At 41.2% G+C, this 27,063-nt stretch overlaps 3 protein-coding genes across 6 annotated transcripts in view; 1 reads left to right on the forward strand and 2 right to left on the reverse strand.

Moving 5' to 3' along the window:
• The window catches only part of LOC146478398 (uncharacterized), a 9,757-nt gene extending 421 nt beyond the window's left edge, over nt 1-9,336 (reverse strand). The window contains exons 1-7 of one of the 2 annotated variants that reach the window (XR_014865108.1): nt 9,040-9,336; nt 7,932-8,618; nt 6,963-7,137; nt 5,254-5,354; nt 2,224-2,305; nt 1,280-1,425; nt 232-740 (exon numbers count right to left, since the gene is read on the reverse strand). Coding sequence is in view for 1 of the 2 variants with exons in the window: in XM_085111912.1 (XP_084968038.1) it covers nt 303-740; nt 1,280-1,425; nt 2,224-2,305; nt 5,254-5,354; nt 6,963-7,137; nt 7,932-8,618; nt 9,040-9,198 (1,788 nt within the window). In the remaining variant the exon portion in view is untranslated. Of the gene's footprint in view, nt 741-1,279; nt 1,426-2,223; nt 2,306-5,253; nt 5,355-6,962; nt 7,138-7,931; nt 8,619-9,039 lie in introns of both variants that reach the window. The other variant, XM_085111912.1, reaches the window with a different exon arrangement.
• An 83-nt stretch (nt 9,337-9,419) lies between these two features.
• On the reverse strand, nt 9,420-14,594 carry LOC146478399 (uncharacterized). The gene is made up of 7 exons (XM_085111694.1): nt 14,490-14,594; nt 11,599-12,288; nt 11,294-11,468; nt 10,953-11,053; nt 10,515-10,596; nt 9,955-10,100; nt 9,420-9,524 (listed from the first exon to the last, which is right to left on the reverse strand). Exons 1-7 carry the CDS (start codon nt 14,592-14,594, stop codon nt 9,420-9,422), a joined length of 1,404 nt encoding a protein of 467 aa, XP_084967820.1.
• Nucleotides 14,595-16,985: 2,391 nt separating this feature from the next.
• On the forward strand, nt 16,986-19,871 carry LOC146478400 (uncharacterized). 3 transcript variants are annotated; one of them, XM_085111928.1, is made up of 5 exons: nt 16,986-17,136; nt 18,189-18,251; nt 18,391-18,453; nt 18,858-18,927; nt 19,300-19,871. In XM_085111928.1, the coding sequence occupies exons 1-5, from the start codon at nt 17,050-17,052 to the stop codon at nt 19,641-19,643; spliced, it is 627 nt and encodes a 208-aa protein (XP_084968054.1). In that variant the 5' UTR covers nt 16,986-17,049; the 3' UTR covers nt 19,644-19,871. The 3 variants fall into 3 exon arrangements, with proteins under 3 accessions (XP_084968054.1, XP_084968053.1, XP_084968055.1); XM_085111927.1 differs by having other exon boundaries at nt 16,987-17,136; nt 18,186-18,251; XM_085111929.1 differs by lacking the exon at nt 18,189-18,251 and having other exon boundaries at nt 16,987-17,136.
• Nucleotides 19,872-27,063: the final 7,192 nt, after the last annotated feature.

Here is a 27,063-nt window from a genome sequence, read left to right on the forward strand (position 1 = left end):
CATCGCGTCTGAAAAATTCGTGAATTAGAAACTTTTGGCACTAGGAAAAGGATTTTAAGAACAAAATTGGAGGGATGTAGCTGTGACAGAAAGCGTCGAGTCGTGTTTTGAACTTTCCATACATTTGTCTGTATAGCGAACCAGCCGTGAACTGCTACTAAAAATAGTTCGCGGGAAAAAATACAGGGAAATGTATGGAAAGTTCCGAAAACCGTGATAAGGCCTATACACGAGTAGACTTGTTTTCCTGTCGTTGCCAACATAGTTTGCCGCTTTGCTGACTGTGTATTCGCAATTATCCTTTAGATGATTATACAGCATTGAGATTTTGATTGATACTGTCTCCTGATCCGGAGAGGCGGTTCTTCGGAGGTTCCATAGGCCCTTGCACTGTCGGATTGCTTCACACTCTTCCGGCGGAAGCTACGATTTGAATTTGCGGACTGCTGGACAGTGGGCAGTTCCCTCACTTTATCCTTCAATTCTCGGCGCAGAATTTTGCCGCTTAAAGACTTCGGGATTACATCGATGAACTGGACTCCACCTCGCAGCTTTTTATAGGCAGCAACATTTTCATCCACAAATATCTCCACGTCTCTTTCTGTAAGGGTTGAATTAGCTTTACGCACGACAAACGCCATTGGTAGTTCGCCGGCCTCCAGATTCGGGACCCCGATGACTGCTGCGTCTTCAATGTCTTGGTGAGAAATAAGAAGCGCTTCGAGCTCGGCGGGTGGAACCTGAAAAACAGAATGTAGAAGTCAAGTCAAAAACGTAGAAAGTAGATCAATTTTTAGCCAGTAATCAGAATGTACAGCTAACTTTCGCGAACAAATGCAGCTTGTTTGTATAGCGGCCTTGACTGTATTATTGGAAAAATGACGGTTATTACTACAACCACTTTCGTCACGATTTCGACCCCTTAAATAAAATACTGACGATATAAGGGATTAAGGATGATTTCATTGGAAAATTTAAACTGACGTGTGCCACCGGGTGGGGTGGGGGAGGGGGGAAAAATCACACACGATGTGAGAACGTGAGAATTTCCCTGGGGACAAGCGAAGAAGGTCCGTTATGGTAGCTTTTATCGCATGAGAGCTACTCCCATTGCTACGTTCGTAGATCAATTAAATGGCGGTGTAGACATACCGACAAAATTACCATTAGTTTACGAGAAGGCGAGTTGAAACTGCAAACAAACAAACAAATCGAAAAACAAACCGGCAAAGGAGCAATAATGGATTAAAAAAGCCTAACCAAACTTAACTGTTCATACCTGGTACCCTTTGTACTTTATGAGCTCTTTAACTCTGTCAACTATAAAGAAATGTTCATCCTCATCGTAATGTCCGATGTCTCCCGTATGAAGCCAGCCATCGCTATCAATTGTATGAGCGGTAGCTTCCGGGTTGTTTAGGTATCCTGAAAAAAATACAGACAACTCGTCATGTTATATAATAGCTAAGAGAACGTTTTCGCTCCTCAAGCGACATAGCTAAGTGTGGCGACAAGCAACGAGGTGTTGGAGTTGTTTTGAGCTTGATTAACATTTTTTTTAAAAGATAAATTTCTGCAGGGGTTAGATCTGGAAATGGTAATGATACTAATCTTATAAACTTATAAACTCATGAACTCTTGTGTAACATAAGCTTAGATATGCACTCTGCATGTGTGGCCAACCGGTGTTTTAAGAAAAGACGGCTCAAACCATTAAATAAAATATGATATATGACCCACCCCTCCCCCTTTATTTTTTACACCAAAAGCGAGGCCCATAGGGCTCAGATGCTGACCGGTGAGATATTTGGTTTCAATGAAGGGAAGCAATCGAGCGTTCGAGAGCACCAGACGCCCCCCCCCCCCCCCCTCCCCCCATTCCCCGCACGCTGGATCCGACACTGTTATAATATGGTATAGATTTTTGAAGTTACTTTGCGCAGTAGTAGGATAGAACTACGAACGAAACCATTATTTTATGCTCATGTCTTATTACGTGTGACGTAGAAAGAACGCACTCTTAATTGATTGGAGTCGAGATTGTATGGGAGCGTGAATGAATGGATCTTGGTCCGGCCGCGTATCTGGCATCTTACGCAGATTTTGCAGAGGCAGATGATATCATCCCCAACTTGGCAAAGGAGAGAGAGCCTGGAATCGAGATCATCGAACGCACTAGCTCTCTAACCTTCGATTAGTACTAGTTTTAGTCTTGATATTTACCTTTCATGACTGTAGGCCCTTTGATGCAAATCTCGCCGTCGTGACCTGGGCCGAGAGACTCTCCAGTCTCCACGTCAACAACCTGAAGACGATAATTAAGCAAAATATTATAGATTAGGAAGTTAATGTACCATCTTAAAGCGGTTTTCAATCAAGTGTCGTTAGGTTAAAACCATAGTAATTACTCTGACAAATCAGCAAGCACGATTGGTTTCGTTTCGCTTCTCATTGGTCAAGAAAGTGGCGCGAATTTTGTCAGAGAATCACAGGGCGAAGTGAAGCAAAACCAAGGCAAACACGAATGACTTGGGATCCTTCTGAATGGAAAACCGCTCTCACCATTGGTTTTGGTTTGGTTTTCCATCGTTTGAGAAAATGGCGCGAACTTTTCTAAACAATCATAGAGAGCAGTGAAACAAAACCAAAGCTAAAGCGAAATTAAAACAAACAGCTCGCAATTGCGGCGTACATCAATAATAAACTTAAAAATAAACTTCCACTCTGACGACAAATTGACGTTAAATTGTTGAAAATAATGTCTAAAATCTATATTTTATTTTGAAAAGTGGAAATAGCATTCAAGGTTACTAAAATCTAGATATGATTATTGCCTATTTTCGATTTTTAAGTTTCCGCGCGCCACCATTTCAGATTTTATCACAGGCGTCCCAAGCTCACGTTTAGAGAAAGCGAAAAATTAATTATCTATTTATTCATATATGCGTCACGGTTTTGTGAGTTGGAACGTGACCTTTCATCTTACGAGGTGTTAGGTTACATGAGAACCGTTGAGAATTTGAGCGCTTTATAAGACGTTGTATGGGAAATAAAATATCGTTCATTTAGAACGCTAAATACTTTAAAATATCCTCATTTTTTACGTAAGATGATTGAAAAAACTCACCTCTTGTGTGTCCGTTGTGCTTTTTCGTTATTTTCGTTGTTTTGGGTTTTTTATGCCACCACTGTTCTCTCCTTCATAAGACGTTCTAAATGAACGATATTTTGTTCCCCATATAGCCTGCGAGCAAGCTCTCTTGGGGGTGGGGGGCGGGAGGGAGAAAGAGGAGAGAGCTTGCAACGATGTCTCAGGAATTTTCATTTCTGCGTTGAATTTTTCAACGCAAAATGCTGATTGGTGGATATTGAATTTGGTGCTTACGTCATTGTTCTTCGCGTGCGTCGTGTTGACAACACAAAAATGGTGGCGGAGTTTCTATTTGTGAAGGTTGCGAGAATTTCTCTAAATAACTTAGGTTTTCTCTGGAATTGAAACCTGAGCAAAGTCAAGCTGCCAATGAGTTACTTCAAAGTAGCGATGTTCTTGCAGTTTTACCTACGAGATTTGGGACAAGTTTGATATTTCACCCTTTGCAGCAATTGAAAGTCTAAAGTCTAACATCAAACAAATTTTATGTTAGTTGTTTGCCCATTGCAAAGTATCATTATCGATTACTTGATCGCAGAAGCAAGAAGAATGGGGATGCCTGCCGCTTCGCGATTGCCGATATTTCAGATGGAGAGTCACGGTCAGCCAAATTTAAGCTTTTGTTTGGTGTTTGGCTCAGCCGAAAAAAAAACATGAACATCTTTCAGCTTACGCCCCAAATTAAAGCTCTCAATCAATCCCGAGTGCTTCGGTACGGCGTTAGAAGCGAACTGTCAGTTTTTTAGGGAAACGTTCTTAAGAAGCGCAATGATTTCATTTTGATCTGGCACTCTCACGTCTGCTTTGCTACTCGTTCACAACATCACAAATTTCACACGAGTTGAGTGTTCCAATGAAACCACATTGTCGATATTGAGAATTGCGTCCTCGTTCTCGGAGACCCGGCTGCAAAATTGAGATCCTTACGATTTCCTTGGACTGCTTCTTTTTTCCCTGGCCGGACCGTGTCAAGTTTTCGACATTTTTTATGTCCAGTAGTTTCGTGGCGTTGACACTGCAGTCGGCAAGATTCACTTGACCCTTGGGACGACATTTGTGACTTCGACCTTTTGGTCAATCGGCTTTAAGCATTTAGTGTGCTCATAATTAAGTAAAATCCTTCACTAAATTTTCTGATTTTTGTGGCACTCGGTAGACATACTCGATCAGAGAAACTATAGTTTTTGTCAGTAAGGATTCCCGTCTTTCGAAGTGTATCTGATAACATTGTACCTTTCACGTGTTTGTTTACGTTTGCTATCGTTTCCAGTTTGCGCTGATTGGCCAAATTCTGACAACTATGACAGCAGGGAGCCGCGGGGAGTATTGGGGGCGGCATTCAAATTCCTGAGACATCGTTGCAAGCTCTCTCCTCTTTCCCCCTCCCGCCCCCCACCCCCAAGAGAGCTTGCTCGCAGGCTATTCCCCATACAACGTCTTATAAAGCGCTCAAATTCTCAACGGTTCTCATGTAACCTAACACCTCGTAAGATGAAAGGTCACGTTCCAACACACAAAACCGTGATGCATATATGAATAAATAGATAATTAATTTTTCGCTTTCTCTAAACGTGAGCTTGGGACGCCTGTGATTTTATGAAGGAAAGTTTTACTTTCCTCATTTAACTTATTTCGACCGCGACATGATATTTCAGTTCTTTTGTTCATTGTTCGTAGTCACGCGCTATGACGTGAACAGATGTCTGAATTTGGGCCCATCCGAAATCGGCTATCACGTGCATTTGGTAGAACACTCGACTCACGTTGGTGTTCTACTTTTTGCTGTGCTACACCGTGCTGACGACAGCCAACCAGCTCGAAACAGCTGTCCACGGTTGCCGCATTCTGTTGATTCTCGGTTTGGTCTCTATCATGTCGCTGTCGTGTTAAGTTTTCTACGCAGTCCAGCCTTGCAGAAATTTGAGTCAAACAATATGGCGGCGCCCGAGCAGTTTAAAACTGAAGATAGGCGATAATCAAATCCTGTTTTATTCGACGCGGAAATATTATTTCCATGTCTTCAAACAAAATTTGAAATTAGAGTGTATTCAAGAGTGAAGGTTTCCCGTTAAAACCAAACTCAAAAGTTGAGAGTCTATTACCTTGCAGCGTAAGTTGGGCAATAGCAACCCCACAGAACCATGCTTGTTGTTGTCAGCAGGGGTCATGTGACATACTGGACTGAGCTCTGTCATGCCATAACCTATCAGGGGTGGTAAAGGGAATAAAATGACTTCCAGACTGCAGACAACATACGGTATCGGGAAAGCTTAAGAGGCCAGGAAAAATGCTCTAGAAATCCTGGCTGGTATGGAAAAAGCAGTAATTAAGGTGGCTTAACACAGCTGACCACGCTCTGGGGTGAAAGCTGATGACGTGTTTCAGCGCGCGCTCAAGGACAGAGAAAAACAAACATGGCGCTTAAAAAGGCAATCTTTTTTCTTTTTATATGGATAAAAAAGTGCTATTTTTTCTCCCTCGGGAGAGCTGTAGTTCGGGGAAACTTTTGTAATATCTATAAGAGAAAGTCACGACGCAACTAATGTAACCTTATGTTTTCTACCTTCGTCGTCAGAACTTGGTTGAAACCAGATTCCTTTTGTGGCTTCAAGGAAAGGACCTATTTTCTTCAGAACCAGACATTATTATTTCATGAATTATGGAAGAGAAATACTTCAGAAAACAGGAAATTGGTCTATTGCAAAATATCTAAATTTCAACAGAAAAATTTCAAATAATTAGGAATTTAACGTAAAAACGCTAAACAATGAAATTTCAGAGATCCCTCTGTTTAAAATCTATATAGAGATTGTTACAGACAAATGATAGAAGAAATCTAATCGAATTTTCTACAAATAAACAATTCTCAGTTTTTAATTCTTGTTCATAAAACGTCATGTTGCCATGGAAATGGCGTAAGAAGCAAAATAACGATGCCGTCTTAGGCGAAGAGAGCTTGCTCGCAAGCGACCAGCTCCGCCACCTAAATTTATATCGCCCGAACATTCCAACTAGCTGCGCACGTTAGTTAACTTAATATCTGCACAATAATGTCCAAAGGAAATAGATTTCTGCTTGAGAAAGCCGATACTGAAAACATCTATTGGTAAAGCCGCGGCCACACGAGCGATTTTTTGCTCGCGCAGGTGATGTGATTTTTTCAAATTTTGTCGCGTCGCCAGCGCGAGATGAAAATCGCACGTGTAGCCACCCTCAAACTTACGACGCGACAGGTGAAAAAATCGCAAGATAAAGTCGCCAGAATTGAAAATTTTCGCGACAAAATAGTAGAGATATCCACCCTGCAACTAAGCCTCGTCATCCGCAATAGCTCGGGAAACGCCGAAATATCAACGACTGAAATTTCCGTCAGAAGTTGATGGTAAAATCCTTGTTCCTTTCTCTTTGCAAGCCACGGACGGACCCACGTTGACCTTTTCTTAATTTTCTTCTTCCTTCGTTTGCTTTTTATCGTCAAGAAGAAGAATGTAAATAGGCGATAAAACAATATCCTCGTCCGAAAGGGCCGTCCGCCATGTTTGTTTATAGCGCCAGGTCTCTTGAAGTATGCGATTCAAGCGGCTTTCAATTTGTCGCCAAACTCGCTAGAATTTGTCACTCGTGTAGCCACCCTCTCGCGCTGGCGACGCGACAAAATTTTAAAAAATCGCATCACCTGCGCGTGCAAAAAATCGCTCGTGTGGCCGCGGCTTAAAAGACTTGAATATAATATAACAAATCTTTACAGTGATCCTATGTAAAAAAATATGGCTGATTTACTCAGTATGAATATTCCTTATTGTCCACTTACCTTGCCTCACACTACTCAACAAAGGCAATCTGTCCATAACAGCCTTGGACAATTCCTCTCCCAAGGGAGCCGCCCCACAAGTAATCTCTGTCAGGTATGATAAGTCAAAGTTGTCAACTACGGGATGCTTTGCCAGCAGCAACACCACCGGGGGTACCACGGGGAGATGTGTTACCTAAGGAAAAGACGTAGGCACGTAAGGCGTGCAAAAGTAGTGGCGTCTCTGCGTACTTTGGGGGAGTCCCAGAAAGTAAACAAAGCCGGCAGCTTTCCAAAAGGCACCCAGAAGGAAACATAATAATAAATAAACATAATAAGAAAGGGAGCGGGAAGTGGAAAGAAAGTAACTTTTGTCATTACATTTTTCAATTTTTCTTCACCCATCTTGTTGCATATTTATTCCCGTATTGTTGCTATGGAAACAATCGGCGCACTACGATAGTCGATAGCACGAACGCTTTGAAAAAAGACGGAGTGAAAATGGTTCTACAAAGGAATACCGATTTTTCGAATTTCCTAGGGAAACTAGACTGAAAATGAATTTGGTTTGAAAATCGGGAGTTCCAGAAATCGAGAATAAACTGATCTGACCGAAGCAAATCCAAGAGAAACAATGTTTGGCTCGAAGAATTGGGATTCCACTGTATTTATTGATATATCAGAGTAAATTGCATTTATATCAATGGTGCTATGACGTTCTTTGTAGTTTTTTTACAATTTTTTCTGGACTGAATTTTGGTGTTGGTTGTATATGTAAAACGTATTTTAAGCTTTTAACCCAAGTTAAATAGTCAACTCAAATGAGTCTAACTTCTGAGCCGGGGGATGAAACACCAGTGGAAGCTATTGAGAATTGTTTTCTCGTGACATTTTTTAATCCTAAACATTTTGGAAAACATTTTTTCATGTTTCAAACACTATTGTGAGGGACAGCCCAACCATTTACCATCCATTGTCTACAGTACCAACCTCATAACTCTGCAGGGCGTGGAGGAACTTGTCCCTGTCAAAACGAGGCATGGATATGATAGTGCTGCCTGAATATAGTCCCATTGACATAATAGCCACCATGCCATAACTGTGAAAGAAGGGAAGAAACGCAAGCAGCACTGTTGTCTCGTCAAAGCTCAGGCAGCCTTTCCCGCGCATGATCGAACCACACGAGATGAGATTGTAGTGAGTCAACATCACGCCTTTGGGGTGGCCAGTTGTTCCACTTGAGAAAGGAAGCACAGCGATGTCGTCTTGTGGGTTGATAGAAACGGCAGGGAAGCTTGAACCATCGTCCTTGAGCAGGATTGAAACGGACTCACATCCATCGGCGTCACCCACTACGAAAACATTTTCTCGTCCCAGCTCCTGCATAGCTTCTTTCGCCCGATGTACCAGCTGAGGTACAGTAAGAATCCACTTGGCGTCAGCTTGTTTAAGCTGCGTGGCCAGCTCCTCTGTCGTGAAGAGAGGATTAGCGGACGTGATCACTCCCCCGGCTTGCAGAACGCCGAAGTAGACGATCGGGAATTCAGGTAAATTTGGCAAAAATAAGGCGAAGACCTCCCCCTTTTTGAAGCCTCTCTTGTTTAAAGCTGAAGCGCATCGTCTGCTCAAATCCTTGAGCTCGCGAAATGAATATGACCTCTCAGTTGCACTGTCTTTCTGCAAAAAATAATAAAAAAACAATTAAGGTGGCTCTTAACTCCTTCCCACGGTTTTAATTTTTTAACTTTGCAAAACGTTGAATCTGAACAAGCTGATCACAGTTCCATAATAAAAAGGGGGTCACCGAGCTCCTTAATGAGTTACAATAACTTAAACCTAATTAATAAGTAATTATACCATTACTATGGTAACCTTTTATGTCAAGAAACCGACCATAACTTGTTCACCAATGATTAGGAAGTTTTTTGATACCATTGCTCTTGCATAAACTGATAAAAAGTGGTAGTATCGGATCCATCAAAGCATAAGTGCTGGAATTTCGAAAGTGCGGGAAACCGATGCTAGCCCTCTTGAGTCTTGCTATACCTTTTATATGCTCTACCTTTCGATATGGTCTCCCTACGTCTGCAATACTTACTATAGCATCTCTATCTCCATACTCTTCGAAATGCTGGAAAACAAACTCCGGCCACGAAATGTTGTCGGGGATTTCTACGTCAGGGAGTTTACTCTTAAGGACATTTCCCTCTTCCGCCTTACTGTTGTCCTCCTTCTGATTTTGCAACTCAGCCGCCATCCTCGCTTTTAGTTGCTTACGCAGTATTTTCCCGGTCAAAGCTCTTGGTATTTGATCGATGAATTCCACGCCCCCTCTTAAGGCCTTATGGGGTGCCACCCGCTCTTCAATGAATTTCACTATATCCTCTTCAGTAACGTCCTCATTTGGCCTTCGCACCACATATGCTTTTGGTAACTCCCCAGCTCTTGGGTCCGGGACTCCGATCACACCAGCGTCTGCTATGGCCGGGTGGGTAATAAGGAGGACTTCAAGCTCGGCTGGAGGTACCTAACAATTTTGACAGTATGGTATGTTAAACGAGGACTGAATGGCGTAATGTGCATCTTTGATAAAAATGAAAAAAAAAAAAGAGTTTCGTAATGAAGTTTAGCTTATATTGTCTCCCTGTTAATTTGTAATAAAGTAAAGTAACTAACTACTTAATATATTAATTTTGTTAATTTTAACATGAATTGTATGGTTCTTTTTACATTACCTCAAATTTGAATACATGAATACAAAATTAATGCGTTCTAATGAGGCCAACGCATGCGCACGAACAGCTGGTACACGAAATCGCTAACGTTGTAAGGCTTGAACAACTGGACCCTAATAAGCGCTTTAAGCGGATGAGGTTTCAAAGCTCAACTGGGGGATCATCGCACCCTTTACAGCTGGGATGTTCTCTAGAAAAACTCTGGGTCTGCTACTGTCGTATAGGTCGGTATAGAATACGTCTCAGAGGAAAAAGAGAAAAACATACATATGTAATACCTGAAATCCTTTGTATTTTATAAGCTCTTTCAGTCGGTCAACAATGTAAAAGTGTTCATCTTCATCGTAATGTCCGATGTCTCCCGTATGAAGCCAGCCATCGCTGTCAATTGTCTGCGCGGTGGCTTCTGGGTTATTCAGGTACCCTAGCATGGTTTAAGATGCATAGGTTAACAAGAGGGGCGCTGAAAGGGTGTATTTAATGTGCACTTGTAATTATTTCATGTATGAGTAATAGGGCTGCTTGAAATTGGCAACGGATAGTGGTAAAAAGGACTGCAATCAAGGGAAAAAACTTGTAATCGGTAGAGCGTCTGCTTGGGGGGAGGGGGATGGATTTTCAAAGCTAGGGTAAGCTAAGACATCACACTTCTACCGCGCGGAACTTGCAATCAATAAAAACTAAGAGCGAAGATCAAATCGACAGGAGCGAACATTGACATGAAAGTTGTAACCATAGAAAGATTTGTGACATGAAAGACTCAAACATTTTCTTTGGCATTCCAGTGAGAAAAACTGATAGATCGAGCTAAGAGCGAGCCTCTGTCACTTATACTCACCTTTCATTACAGTTGGACCTCTAACGCAAATTTCTCCATCTTCATTTGGACCAAGTTCTGTTCCATTTTCGGTATTAACAACCTGAAAAGGAAATCAGACAACCTATTGCTAAGACTACGTTTTAAAAATTAGGCTACAAAACCGTAGCAACATAAATAGCCTTTGTTGTAACTTGCTTTTGTGTCACGCAATCATCTTCCTTCTTATACTAATTTTGCCTTCAACATCGCTGTCACACACTGTACGAAAAGTTGGCTTTGAACACCTTTGATTAGAATCAACGGTGTGACAAAGGTTCGTGAAACAAACGCCTTTGGCTGCCTTTGATATCTTGATCATCAAAATCGTCATCATCATCTCCTACATCGTCATCGTCATCGTCATCATCACCATTGTCATCGTCGTTATTATCATCGCTATATATATAATCTGCTTACCTTGCATTCCAGGTTAGGTAGCAGGATCCCAACAGATCCATATTTGATGTTATCACAGGGCGTAGCGTGGCTTACAGGACTTAATTCGGTCATGCCATAACCTATCCAACAGGAAACAAAAATATTAATCAGTTTAAAAAGAGAAAGAAGTCACGTACGGCGTACCGTATATGTAGAAACAGATTTAACTAAAGTAGCTGCAAATAGACGGCGGACTGAACTATCAAGCTCTTCTCAGAGCTAAGCTATTTTCACCAGCTATCTTGATTTACAGCTGTTTCTATCACAGCGTCCAAGAAAAAAAAAACTCTTTATATGTTCAGTATATGTGCACTTCCTACCCTGTCTAAACCAGCTTATTGACGGGATGCGCTGGGTAAGGGCCTTTGATAGTTCTTCACCGAGCGGAGCTGCTCCCGATGTCACATCCTTCAAACTTGACAAGTCAAACTGATCGACCAGCGGACTCTTGGCTAAGAACAACACAGTGGAAGGCACGAGAGCCGCGTGAGAAACCTGCGAAGTAAAGTCAAGAGTGTGTTATTTTTCTTTGCACCTGCCTCACCGTTTCCTTGTGCATGTAAAAGTTATCATTCGTTAATAATCATGTATTGCGCTGCCGGCGGATAAGTTTTAATGTACAAACCTTATACTCTTGCATTATCTTGAGGAAGGACTCTGGCTCAAACTTTGGCACACACACAACGGTTCCTCCCTTTAACAGTGCGCATGACAAGGCGTTAACCTGTCCAAAGGCGTGAAAAAACGGCAACAGTCCAAGAACAACAGGGTTTTCGTTGATCCACAGAAAGCTCTCATGCGTCACAATAGAAGCGTCCGCGATCAGATTATAATGAGTCAGCATAACTCCCTTGGGAGAACCAGTGGTCCCACTGGAGTAGGCTAAACAAGCGATGTCATCCTTCGGGTTAATTTCGACATCATTCGTGCTGTCGTCGCCATCGTCGGCGAGTAAGGTCGAAAACGGTTCGCAGCCGTCGGCCTCGCCGACGACGTAAACTGTTTCGATGGCGACTTTCGAAGCAGCTTGCCTTGCCTTCTCTGCAAACAGTGGTATCGTTATGATGTACTTGGCACTTGAATCTTGAAGCTGGTGTGTTATTTCATCGTCTGTGTATAGAGGGTTCATTGTTGTTACTATTCCTCCGAGGGAAATCACACCGTAATAAATTATCGGATACTCTGGCAAGTTGGGAAGCAATATAGCGAACACGTCGCCTTTCTTGAAGCCTTTCTTTGTGAGAGCTGAGGCACATCTTCTCGTCAGCACTGTTAGCTGTTGGAAAGTGTAAGAACGACCGGTTGGTCCGTCGATCTAAAATGATAGAAAAGAGCAAGAGATGAGAATAATAATTTATTTATAGATTTGCCCAACACTTGAGTAGATGCAAAAACAACAGGACAAGAAGTCCCCTATCGGTTACACTCCTGACCCACCCCACCCCTTGAACACTAAACGTAAAGTCTCATCCTTTATTTACAACCATCTAATATGATTCACGCAACTTAAAGTACAAAAAATATGCAAGGAAAAGACGTGAGAAATAAACAAACAATGTCAACTAGAGCCTGGCGCTTCTTTATTCAGATATGAGCTGTCCTGGTTATTGTGCACTGAAATATCCTTCGCGCAAATAAATTTTCCTTAATTAATGACAGTTTTCAGTAAACTTGGCGATGCAGCGCTTTTCACTGCTTTTGGACTCCTCCTTTCAGACAATCTTTCATAATTTTTATACATTGTACAGTGCTAGATCCCTAGTTACGCTTAGTTAGACGTCCCCTATTAGCTGATAATAGCACTGTTATTTAAGCGAACGAGAGTATTAAAGAAAACCTCCAATCTCGACATAAATTGACATTAAATTGTTGAAAATACAGTCTAATTTCAAATTGCGTTGAAAAATACGGAGATAATATTTCCGTGTTGTATAAAACAGGATTTGATTATCGCCTATTTTCGCTTTTAAATTTCCTGGGCGCCGCCATGTTGGATTTTCATGACGTCATACAGTTGTCCAATCGTTTCACACAAAAGAACTTCTGCTCTCTTCTGCTAACAATAGCGGCAACCGTATGACGTCATAAAATTCAAAATGTTGACGTGCGGAAAATTGAAAATTTAAAAGCAAAAATAGGCCACAAATAATCTAATTTTAGCACACTCGAATGTTATTTCCAATTTTAAAAATAAAATTTAGAATTTAGACAATATTCCAGCCAATTACAGTAAAATCGATTGATGTACTTTTGAGTCATATTATTTGCCGTTTTTATGCTAGAGACGTTAAAGTCGTCTGAGACGTGAAAGTCGTCTCGAGATGACTTTAACGTCTAGTATAAAAACGGTCAATAAGACAGACGCATTTAACGTCTGACGACTTAAACGTCTTTAGTTAAGTGCGTCGTGTAGACGCACTTGACAGACGACTTTAATGTCTCAGACGTTAAATGCGTCTAGTATAAAAACAAGACGCCCTTACTGGGACGCCTTTAGCCCTGACTCGTGCACAGACGACTGGCACGAGTTAGAAATCGAGGCTTAGCGCTTAAACAACATGGCGGCCGAGAAGAACTTGAAGGAGTCTCGGGGCAGAAAGTGGAGTGAAGTTGAGCTTAGGTCTACTTTTATGCGTCCCGTTTTTATACCAGACGGCTTTAACGTCTCAGACGTTAAATGCGTCTAGACGACTTTAACGTCTCTAGCATTCATTCGCTTTTTATTTGTCTTGGTGCTTATCACAATACCTGATCTGGAACAAGAGAGAGAGATAAAAAGACAGATTTCGCTTTTATCTTGTCAAATCGTTGTACAACCTTTGTACCTTGTAATGTGATTTTAAGTACCCTGTATGTAAATAAAATCATGAAGTGTGACCGCTCGAATGAAAAACGAAAAGTCTCTACTTCGCCTGTTTTGATATATTACCATGGGAAACTTAACTTGAGATAGCACTGTTAGCTGGTTCTTCAACACTCTTGGAGTTAATAACGTTGAATCGAAAAATGACATTGAAGTTTACAACAAAAATCAACTCTGACAGCGGGATACAGCAGAATTGTCATAGCAACATACAAACAGCGATTAATCAGTAAATCGACTACAGTATTTAGGCAAGATTAAATGGCCGAAAACTCTGAAAAACTTTGCCACCAAATGAGCGTCTTCCTTAAAGCTAACGGAGTTCTTTCCGTTTTAAATCAGATATCATTTAATCCATGCCACATGAAGGCCCAATGCAATATAGTCGGCTTCAGAAACTTCATTGCCGACTGATTGTTAAGTTTAAATGTCAAATATATTTACCATTCCCTGTTCTAGTGGTGATTTTTCGACATGTGTTTTCAGTCTCCATTGTCGGGACTGTTCTTGGTTTAAAACTAATTGTCGTTCGACGGGAGCGAATGGTAGGGAAAAAATGCTATCGACAGATGTCGGAGAATCATACTCGAAGGATCATAGCGATGTGAAGTTCAAGAACGCTGAAATTCCGAAGCAATAAGCAATATACTCACAATGGCGGTCTTGTCGCCGTAGTTTAAAAAGTTTTGAAAGACGAACTGTTTCCACGAAATGTTTTCCGGGATGTGAACGTCGGCGAGCTTGCTCTTCAACGCCATAATCTTTGAGCACTTCTGAAGCTCAAATATTGATTCGATTCAGCGATTGATTGTGGTGTGCTACACTAAACTGCATGGGTGAACGTACGTGTGTTGTCGATGTCGCGTTGCCAATGAAGCGTGACTTTATTGCGTGCTTCCCTTGTTTGTTTCTTTGTATTTGGTGTCTTTAATTATGCACAAATGAAAATGCATTTTTATTAGCTAATTTGTCCTATAACCGCCTGCCCGTGACGTCCAGGAGGTCGGCGCCTGAAGGATATGGCGTTTGTGCCAATTTGGTCCGAAAATGGTTACGCATGGTTTTAACCATTTTGGCGCAGAAGTATAAAAATGAGTATGGATTTTGCAGAAATGGGTATGGATTTGAGAGGCCAGGTCTGAAAAAGGTTACCGGAAAGTGACATATTTTGGTCTGAAATAGGGTCAGAGTTTGGGGAAACCGAGCCACGCCCCCCCCCCCCCCCACCCCCCGAAAATTCTAAGGAGGACCCACCCTGGCCGTGACGCCACACAAAAGACTCGGTGTAAAGATAAGTGAGTGAGCACCTGAGCTGAATTAATGGTCGCCCTCGACGACACAAACAACAGTAATAAACATATTAAAGTAATGTATTAATATTTTCAGTCGTTCACACTTAGTAAGGACCTCTTCATATGAAACCGGCCAGATCTCGCGTCACCACTATTTCCTCGGTAAAAATGTCGATGTTTTCGTATGAGAAGGCGGGCCAGCCCGTGCGGAAATCTTGCCGAAATTTCTCTATCGCCGCTTCCTATGAGCCCGGTTAGCAGGACGAATGGGAAATTTCAAGTCAGTTACTCAGATAAAAAAAGGGGACTGTTCGCTTTGGGCTCCCATTGCTTCGAAATTTTGTCGAAATCGTTAGGCAGCTGCCAGACTGAAGCAACTACAGGTGTAAATATAAAAATGATTATCGAAGGGCCTCTTCATGTGAGCCCAGTCAACCGGGCTGGCTTGGTTACCAAGATCTCGTCTCAGCAATGTCTCCCTTGTAAAAAATCCGATGTATTCACATGAGCAGGCGGGCTAGCCCAGTCAATCTCGGGTAACCGGGATAGATATCTTTCGCACACGGAACTGACTTCAGGCCGGGTACCGGGACAACTCGAAAATGCCTATTAAGCCTTGATTTCAACGCTGATAAACAAATGGGGTTAGAACAACTTTAAATGGACGATGTATCTACGTTCGCGCCTGTGGTTGCTTCACAGTTGAGAGATGATCTCGACAAACGCTCAAAGGAAGGCCAAAGCGAAGAATCGTGACTTTTTTTTATCTCGGTAACCGGGCTGAAATTTCCCATATGAACAGAGAAATAAAATTCGCCCTATTTCCCAGTTACTGTGCCCTGGTCCTAAATGTCCAGCTCCCAGAGGTTTTCTTCCTTTTTTTCCTCAAACAAAAACTGAGCCGCGAAACGACAACCGGCGGCGACAACGAGCCGCAGTGTTTTTCTCTCTTCGAGGTTCAATTTTGTTTAAGAAGAAATAAAACATCCGCATGGAAACAGGGTACTTAATAAAGGGAACGAATTTTTTTATACAAACTAGCAGGGGTTCGAGATAGTCGGTAGAAAATTACGATACAAGAGTTCGGGTGTGAGAAAGCGACTAAGAAATCGCGAAGTATTATTTATTCGATGTTATTCTCCTCTTTTCTGATGCCCGACGGTATCCGATATTTTCTATTTTAACATATTTTTATTCGACGTTATTCGACACTCATTCGGCGTGCTGTCATAACGTTTGCCTGCCGATACCTTATTAGCAAACATTACAGCAAGGTTTACTCTTGTATTTGGGGTGCAAAACAGTTTCTTTCTGTTTTACATAACAATTGCTATTTGGATTAAATAATCCACAGAACAACCTCGGGTATCGTTGCAGATAGTGCTAAACTAACTTTCTTCTTTTCCAGTATATACTGTGTTTTCTGATTACCAAACTGAATGCGGTGTATCGGGCAATTCATGCCTTGAAAATGAACAGCCAGGAGTTCTTAATACTCGCCGATATGATTACAAATATAAACCGTTCCAGATGTACAAGATTGTAAAATCCTTTTCTTTAATAACTCTTTCTCCTCAAACAAAATTGAGCCACTAAGCGGCGACAACGACTTTTGAGGAAACAAGGAAGAAAACCGTTTCTGGGATTAGGGTAGGACCATGACTGAAGGGTGAAAAAATTTCGCATCGTGAATTCCTTTACACGAAGGATATCAGATTCAAGACCTTGAATTTGAAAAAAACATGAATGCCTCGTCATAAGTTATTGCATCATACCTTAGAATAAACAAAGGCAGTGCTTGTTTTTACTTGCTCTTAATTAACAATTTCGATTCATATTGGACACGCGTATTCCATGTGGGCCTAATTCTTCTATGATCTGTGACTCCACAGAGTTCTAAAAATTCAGCGCTATCGAAATCATGATGATCAAGTTCGTTTTTATCTTCGTTGCTATGGTTTGTGCCAACTTGTATTTCTGCCAAGCGGGAAATACTTCTGGAAACCAAGTAAGCTGGATTACAAAAAATTGAACGGCACACAACGGTTCGTTTCGGTGTATGTCTGTTCGGTTAGCAGAGCTAACCGCCTCAGCAATTAGGATTTGGTCGCAAAGAAAGTCTTCAGTTTTTCTTCGCAAACTGCCAGCTTAAAATTTCGTAACCGACTGGAAAATAAATTTCTTTCGTTTTGGAAGGGGCAAATATGACTGTCGTTAAAACCGCGACAAAAGGTCAGCTACCATTTTCTTTAAATCAACAACAGCCAGAAAATTCCGGGAATAAGATGCCGTTTCCTAAAATTTTCTACAATTTAAATTTTCAGCAAACTAGGCATCCGAACTTAACATATCAACGGATGTAATAGCTTACATAAATATGCTTTGAAAAGGGAAAAAATTTTCCACGAACAAGGAGAAAACATTTCAATTGTAAATTTGCTATAATGCTCTTGTTGCAATCACGGGTGACCCTGTTTGATTGTTAGACTGTTTCTTTTAATCCAAAAAATTATTTTAAGATTTCTAAGTTCAGCACCTAGTCAGATTACTTTCTCCACTTTGAAACAGTGCTGGCATGAAAAAATTGGCTTGGACTCGACAGTAGAATAAAACTTCCTTCCGTAGAATTTTTGTTGAGCAATCGTCCTGTGAAATGTTTCTTGTCAAACGAAACCTTCAGCATAGTTCAACTCGTCGCTTTCAGTCAATTCATTTCTTTCTAAAGTTTGTATTTCAAACAAAAGCTACAAGGCTTCGCCATCATTTCAGTAAATCGCTTAACTTCTTGTTTAGCTACTTCAGTTGGAAAAATAATAATTTCGCAAATACATAGGATGATTGTTGTGGTTATTTTTTCAACGCTTGTTTGCCGCACAAACATGGACTAGCTGAGTTGGTTAAAAATACCCAAAAACCGACTGTTAAAAAAAGGTCGTCGAGAGTTCAGTCTCATTATTAGTTCAGATAATTTCTGTTAGGAGCGCGACTTCAATCGTTGATTTAACGACGCGATAGGAAGGGAATAATTATTTTTAAACTGGCCTTCTTTGTTTGCAGCAGAACATTTGTGCCACTCCAAACTGCCCCATCAACATCAATGTTCACGGAAATGGAGGCGCAAAGGTAAAGCTGAGAATCTTATGATTTAAGCATTATTTTCTTCTATAATGGAGCCAAATTAAAGTATGTAAAGCTGGCAGCTGTTTTCTGTTACACTAAATTGCGATTCTCTCACCCATGTATACAAAATATACCATTTCAGGGTGAAAAGGGGGATGCTGGAGCAAAAGGAGAAAGCGGAACACCTTGCAAATGTTCTCTACAGGTATAAAACGTTAATTAACATTCTGCATAGCCTTAAACTTGATTTCAGCTAAAAATTCCGTGCTGGACTGATTGTGTTTAGCGCATTTTCAAGGTAGCTCTCATATAAATCGTTGAATCGGTTGAATCCAGACTGAAGCAGCAACAATTTCTGGTTCATGATCAGAACGTTAATTCATGGCAAAGGAATCAGGAGGATTGAACGGGAAACTTTTATTTTCAGGTTGAAGTCCAAGTTTGGGTCATGTACCTCTCTGCAGTTCAGTAGAATTTTAAGTTTAAGCAGCAAGATTTGCTTAGAGCTATTTATGTCAATGAACTATTATCAACAATGAAACAATAAACCTCAATGGAATGGAACGGCCAATGTGTAGCAACAACATATTTCTTTTCTTTTCTTTTTAGGATCCAAACAAACCATCTGCTCATATCGAGAGTGTCAACAAAAAAGCAACAGCTTATAGGTCCGGAAAAGGTAATTTTAAAAGTTTCTCCAGAGCCTTGTATAACAGCATATATTTTCCCATTAACTGAGTATGTTCCTAAAGCTAAAACTTGAAATTATAATTAACTCCAGACCAATTGCTGGAGATTCGAATTTCTTGTCCATGCAAAAAGGAGCACTTATCATCATCAACGATGCCTATCTTGCACAATTTGGAGTTATTATAAAACTTAAAATTTACGCAGAGGACTTTGGGTGAGCAACTGAAAATAAAAGGATGCTTTTTCATGAGACTATCTTATGTTAGTCAAATGAAGATAATGGCTTTGGATCACCATTATTCAACCCAAATTAGGTGTAAAATTCACAGTAAGCCTTTATGTTTTTAAATTTTTTTTTTAGTGATCAAAGACTGGTCTCTTAGCGCTCCTCACAGTCACATTGCAGGCGGCATGAAGTACCAAGATGGAAAACTAATTGTACCCATCTCCGGACGGTACTACATTTACGCTCAAATTTACTACCACAACAATGGAAGAGTTCATGTTCGCGTGAACAACAAAATCATTACCATGACTCAGCCGCTGCTGAAACCAGGAAACAGCGAAGGTGCTTTGTATGCAGGTGGGGTGTTTAACCTGAAGGCTGGTGACGCCATTACGTTGGACGCGGGACCATGGCCAACTTCCCCAGTTAAAGTTTACCTGTACAGCTTTCACTGCTACTTTGGCGCGTTTTTAATTTGAGCGAGCCAATCTTTGCATGACGCCAAACAAAGGTAGCAATTGCAACTGCACCTCAACCTTTATAATAAAAATAAGGGGCTGTAAGGGGCTAGGAGAAATAAGGCGCCCGAGTGATTATGCTGGCGGTTTCGCTTGACATGTTTATTCCAAAGTGGTCTCAAATTCAGTACTCGCTAGATGCAAGTCTGTAATACTAAGTTGAAAACTTAATAAAGAAGGATGGTGCAAAATAAATGTGTTGTGGTTTACTGACTGGCAAACAAAGCTTAAGAAAAAGAATTGGGGAAAAATCGACAATGCTGGATTGCCCTGAAATCTTTTCCTTTTTTTCAACGATGTTCCCGATTTTACAATTGAGGGATCTAAAAAGCTCTACTTATATATCTTGGAAATAAATGACTTCTTAACCGCCTCTTTTGATGAATTTTAACAAAAAGCTTTTGAAATACTCTAATTCCGTAAAGCGCAACTAGGGGTTTGCTTTTTTCAGGTCTCAAAAACGGGGGAAGGGGTCTTGTTAGAGAGCGGGGTAGGGTTTGTTTGAAATCCCGAGTTTTACGCAAAACGTAAAGAGGCTTTTCTAACGTTTTACCTCGCGACTAGCTGAAACACACTAGAAATGGATTGCAACTGTCAGAAGCACAATATAACTTTTACCTCAACACAATAAAACTCCCTAACATTGAAAACAACTCAGTTAAATTTCAAGACCAACTGACCATGGTTTGAATCACTAGGGGGGCTTTATTACATGGGGAGGAGATTCGGGCTGATAGAGCATTCACCGTATCACAAAAAAGAACCTCTTGGAATTGTTTACATGCAACAACCGAGCCTCTTGCTGAGGCCGGTAATAAATATAACGACATTTTACACACGCGGTTGTCGCCGGGTCGGTAATCAGTTTTGCTGAAGGTGAATCGCGGAATATGAAAGGCACAGAAGAGCTTCATCAGTGAGGAAAACGGACTCGACTCAACTCGACGTTGTTATTTACACTGATAGAGACTCTTCCAACAAAACGCTTGTAAAGTTGGGCGTAGATGCAGTACCGTCCGGTGATGCGGGACACAGTCTGGGATCTAAGGTTACTTTACGCGTATTGTTCCATGAAGTCGTCTTAGATTCAAAACAAACACGGGGACCACTGACGAGGGTTTTCGACGACGCATGTGTAAATTATGTGTTGAAAGTAAATACAAATGAGCCTTTTCCTTATCAACGTCGTTCCTACCAATCGACTGTTCCCAGCTAGTCCAGCCACATTGTGCAATAAGTTGAACGAATTAGAATTATCTCGAGATAGTTCAAGTAAAGCTTGAAAACTTGTTTTCAATTGACGGTTTTCGTTAACGTTGCCGTTTATGGTTGCTTAATTAAGTTCTTAACATTTCGATTCATCCAGTTTTCAAATTGTAAATATTTTTGAAACATCTACTTGTTGACATTTGTCATTTCCCAATTTGCTTTGTTACTTACTAGCAACTACAGTGAATAATATTTGTCCCAAACTCGACGAAATTAAGTCGAAGCTGAATTAAGCGGTCATCCTCGGGAAATGGCCAAGTGACCGCTTAATTAATACAGGTTAGCCTACAGAACAGGCGTTATTATATTATTATTTTTTTTTTGCGTTTTTCAGGCGAGCGGAGGCGAGCGCGAAGCATGCGCCTCTCCCGTCGCGCTTAACTCGCGCTTCGCGTTTGCCTGAAAAACGCAAAAAAATAACGCCTGTTCTGAGACCGTGACCGCTTAATAAAGGTTGCCCAGAATATACGTCAAACACAAACACAATTTGTATGACATTTTATAACTTAGAACGGCGCTCACAAAATCACTTTACAGTGCAGCAATAAAATGGTATGATAAAGGAGAATATGGTGTAGAAACGCCTCTAGAAACAGACTAATAAAACATAAACACCACGATCCTATGATCCCACAGGAAGTATCGTAGTTCGTTAGAAAATCAATTGTCTGGCTATTTGTTACCGTATTTGATTTGTTTCCTTTCAATAAGCGACAGAAGTCAACACGGAAGAAACTAATTGGGACTTAGTAAAGGGTGACCGCGATCACTTAATTAAGAGAGCCGTTTAATAGGGGTCAAAATTACATTAATTAAGGGACGTAATTTTGGGACTTTGACAACTGGTGCCGCGGCTTAATGGACGTTCGACTGTATATGCTAAAACGGAAGACTTGATTTAAAATTTGTCTGATCTTAAGTTGGAAGTGTCTTGAAGAAGTTAGAAGGTTAGACATGTTTGAATATGAAAATGAAATGTCTAACAAATATGCTAAATCATGACGGGTTTGATCAGTGCTCGTATGTAGCTTTTTGAACAAATCTGAATAAATTTCGGACAGGAAGCGGTAACAACTTCCCCACATAAATTAACGTCACTGAGGTGCTGCCGATATTACGATCGCGCGTCACCACTATTTCCTCAGTCGGTAAAAGTGTCGATGTTTTCGTATGAAAAGGCGGGCCAGCCCGTGCGGAAATCTTGCCGAAATTTCTCTATCGCCGCTTCCTATGAGCCCGGTTAGCGGGACGAATGGGAAATTTCAAGTTAGTTACTGAGATAAAAAAAAAGGGGACTATTCGCTTTGGGCTTCCCTTGCATCGAAATTTTGTCGAAATCGTTAGGCAGCTGCGACTGAAGCAACTACAGGAGTAAACAAAAAAATGATTATCGAAGGGCTGCTTCATGTGAGCCCAGTCAATCAGACTCAGGCTTAGTTACCGAGATCTCGCCTCAGCAATGTCTCCTTTGATGTGTTCACATCAGCAAGCGGGCTAGCCCAATCAATCTCGGGTAACCGGGATAGATATCTTTCCCACACGGAACTGACTTCAGGCCGGGTACCGAGACGACTCGAAAATGCCTATTAAGCCTTGATTTCAACGCTGATAAACAAATGGGGTTAGAAAAACTTTACGTGACGATCTGTCTGTCTATGTTCGGGCCTGTGGTTGCTTCACAGTTGCCGGATGATCTCGGCCGGACAAACGCTCAAAGAAAGACAAGGCCAAAGCGAAGAATGGCGACTTTTTTTTTTCTCGGTAACCGGGCTGAAATTTCCCATATGACCAGAGAAATAAAATTCGCCCTATTAACCAAGCCACCCCGGTTACTGTGCTCCGGTCCTAAATGCCCAGCTCCCAGAGGTTTTCTTCTTTTTTTTCTTCAAACAAAAACTGAGCCGCGAAACGACAACCGGCGGCGACAACGAGCCGCAGCATTTTTCTCTCGCAGCGTTGCCCATTTGTTCTCGCCTCTTCGAGGTTCAATTTTGTTTAAGAAAAAATAAAACATCTGCATGGGACCAGGGTACATAATAAAGGGAACGAATTTTTTTTTACAAACTAGCAGGGGTTCGAGATAGTTGGTAGAACATTACGATGCAAGAGTTCGGGTGTGAGAAAGCGACTAAGAAATCGCGAAGTATTATTCGATGTTATTCTCCTTTTTCCTGATGCCACGGTATCCAATATTTTCTGTTTTAACATACGTTTATTCTACGTTATTCGAAAATCATTCATCGTGCTGTCAAAACGTTTGCCTGCCGATACCTTATTAGCAAACATTACAGCAAGGTCAGTTTACTCTTGTATTTAGGGTGCAAAACAGTTTCCTATTGTTTTACATAACAATTCGCTGTTTGAATTGAATATGCCATAGAACAACCTCGGGTATCGTTGCCGAGAGTGCTAAACTAACAATTTTTCTTCTTTTCCAGTATATACTGTGTTTTATGATTACCAAACTGAATGCGGTGCATCGGGAAATTTGCATGCAGGTGGGGTGTTCAATCTGAAGGCTGGTGACTCCATTACGGTGAACGCAGGAGCATGGCCAACTTCCACCGTTAAAGTTTACCTGTACAGCTATCACTGTTACTTTGGGGCGTTTTTAATTTAAGCGAGTCAATCGTTGCATGACGCCAAACAAACGTCGCAATTGTAACTGCGCCTCAACCTTTGTAACAAAAATAAGGGGCTGTAAGGGGCTAGGAGAAATAAGGCGCTCGAGTGATTATGCCGGCGGTTTTGCACTCTGTTTTGTTAGAGACATGTTTGTTCCAAAGTGGTCTCAAATTACTCGCTAGATGCAAGTCTGAAATACTAAGTTGAAAACTAAATAAAGAATGATGGTGCAAAATGTGTTGTGGTTTACTGACTGGCAAACAAAGCTTGAACAGAAGGGTATGGCTAAGACCGACAATGCTGCATTGACCTGAAATCTTTTCCTTTTTTACAACGGTGTTCCCGATTTTACAACTGAGGGATCTAAAAAGTTCTGCCTATATATCTTGGAAATAAAGGACCCCTTAACCCCCGAATTTTAACTAAAAGCTTTTGAAATTCTCTAATTCCGTAAAGCGCTACTTGGGGCTTCCTTATTTCAGGTCTCGAGAACGGGGAAAGGGGTCTCTTTAGACAGTTAGTGAGCGGGGTGGGGTTTGTTTGAAATCTCGAGATTTACCTAAAACGTAAACAGGCTTTTCTAACTTTTTACATTGTGACCAACTGAAACACACTAGTAATGGTTTGCAACTGTCATAAACACAATATAATTGTTACCTTAACCCAATAGAACTCCCTAACATTGAAAACAACTTAGTTAAATTTCAAGACCAACTGACCATGGTTTGAATCACTTGGGGGCTTTAACAGATAGAGAGGAGGTGCGGGCTAATAGAGAATTTAAAGATTATAAAATCCACGCTGTTAAAAGAGTTTCAACCGACGTTTCGGCAATGCTGCCTACTTCAAGGTACAAAACTATAACGTTAAAAAGCTCGTTAAATAAGCTCACGTGCCTGAATTCATAATCGCGCGCGTGTGTGCGACGCACGTGGCGGCGCATGCCAGCGCGCGAGCAAGTGAAAAACTGAGGTCCTGATTAAAGCCACTAGGATTAAAAATTCCATATTTGAAAATCAACCGCATCTCCTGCTTCTTCCGGTATTCTTGGTTGGCTTGGCCTGCCTTCAAAATCCGCAGCCTAATACAGCATTCACCGTATCACATAAAAGAGCCTCTCGGAATTGTTTACATGGGACAACCGAGCCTCTTGCTGAGGCCGGTAATAAATATAACGACATTTTACACACGCAAGAGGCTCGGTTGTCGTCGGGTCGGTAATTTTACTGGAGATGAATTAAGGAATATGAAAGGTACAAAAGAGCTGCATCAGTGAGGAAGACGGACTCGACTCGACGTTGTTATTTACACTGTTTGAGACCATTTGTAAGTATTGTAGGTCGTTAGAAATTCAATTGCCTGGCTATTTGTTACCGTATTTGATTTGTTTCCTTTTAATAAGCGACCGTTTAAAAGAAGTCAACACAGAAGAAACAGCTAGTTGGGACTTAGTAAAGGGTGACCGCGAATAGAAGTGACCGTTTAATAGGGGTTAAAATTCTATTAATTAAGGGACGTAATTTAAAATTTGTCTGATCTTAAGTTGGAAGTGTCTTGAAGAAGTTAGAAGGTTAGCCATGTTTGAATATGAAAATGAAATGTCTAATAAATATGCTAAATCATGGCGGGTTTGATCAGTGTCGTATGTAGCTTTTTGAACAAATTTGAATAAATTTCGGACAGTAAGCGGTAACAACTTTCCCACGTTAACGTCACTGAGGTGCTGCCGATATTACGATCGCGCGTCACCACTGTTTCCTCGGTGAAAATGTCGATGTTTTCGTATGAGAAGGCGGGCCAGCCCGTGCGGAAATCTTGCCGAAATTTCTCTATCGCCGCTTCCTATGAGCCCGGTTAGCGGGACGAATGGGAAATTTCAAGTTAGTGACTGAGATAAAAAAAAGGGGACTATTCGCTTTGGGCTTCCCTTGCTTCAAAATTTTGTCGAAATCGTTAGGCAGCTGCGATTGAAGCAACTACAGGTGTAAACATAAAAATGATTATCGAAGGGCCTCTTCATATATATGAGCCCAGTCAACCGGGCTGGCTTGGTTACCGATATCTCTTCTCAGCAATGTCTTCTTTGTAAAAATTTCCGATGTATTCACATGAGCAGGCGGGCTAGCCCAGCCAATCTCGGGTAACCGGGATAGACATCTTTCCCACACGGAACTGACTTCAGGCCCGGTCCCGGGACAACTCGAAAATGCCTATTAAGCCTTGATTTCAACGCTGATAAACAAATGGGGTTAGAAAAACTTTAAATGGACGATGTATCTACGTTCGGGCTTTTGGTTGCTTCACAATTGACAGATCATCTCGACAAACGCTCAAAGGAATACAAGCAAAAGCGAAGAATCGTGACTTTTTTATTCTCCCATTAACCAGCCACCCTGGTTGTTGTGCTCCGGTCCTAAATGCCCAGCGCCCAGAGGTTTTCTTCCTTTTTTCCCTCAAACAAAAACTGAGCAGCGAAACGGCAACAGTGGCGACAACGAGCCGCAAAGTTTTTTTCTCTTCCAGCGTTGCCTGTTAGTTGTCGCCTCTCCGAGGTTCAATTTCGTTTAAGAAATGAATAAAACATCTGCATGGGACCAGGATACTTGATAAAGGGAACGAATTTTTTTTTTATACAAACTAGCAGGGGTTCGAGATAGTCGGTAGAAAATTACGATACAAGAGTTCGGGTGTGAGAAAGCGACCAAGAAATCGCGAAGTATTATTCGATATGATTCTCCTTTTTTCTGATGCCACGGTATCCAATATTTTCTATTTTAACATATGTTTATTGGACGTTATTCGACACTCATTCATCGTGCTGTCAAAACGTTTGCCTGCCGATACCTTATTAGCAAACATTACAGTAAAGGTTTACTCTTATATTTAGGGTGCAAAACAGTTTATTTCTGTTTTACATAACAATTGCTGTTTGGATTGAATACGCCACAGGACAACCTCGGGTATCGTTGCCGAGAGTGCTAAACTAACAATTTTTCCTCTTTTCCAGTATATACTGTGTTTTCTGATTACCAAATTGAATGCGGTGTATCGGGAAATTCATGCCGGCTTAAAAATTAACAGCCAGGAGTTCTTAATACTCGCCGATATGATTACAAATTTTAACCGTTCCAGATATAGAGGATTGTAAAATCTTTTTCTTTAATAACTCTTTCTCCGCAAACAAAATTGAGCCACTAAGCGGCGACAACGACTTTTGAGGAAACAAGGGAGAAAACCGCTTCTGGGATCAAGGTAGGGCCATGACTGAAAGATGAAAGAATTTCGCATCGTGAATTCCTTTACACGAAGGATATCAGATTCAAGACCTTCAATTTGAAAAAGACATGAATGCCTCGTCATAAGTTATTGCATCATGCCTTAGAATAAACAAAGGCAGTGCTTGTTTTTACTTGCCCTTAATAAACAATTTCGATTCATATTGGACACGCGTATTCCATGTGGGCCTAATTCTATGATCTGAGTGACT

The sequence above is a fragment of the Pavona decussata genome, unplaced genomic scaffold (assembly GCF_977016875.1).
Source record: "Pavona decussata unplaced genomic scaffold, jaPavDecu1.1 SCAFFOLD_64, whole genome shotgun sequence".
Lineage (NCBI taxonomy): Eukaryota > Metazoa > Cnidaria > Anthozoa > Scleractinia > Agariciidae > Pavona > Pavona decussata.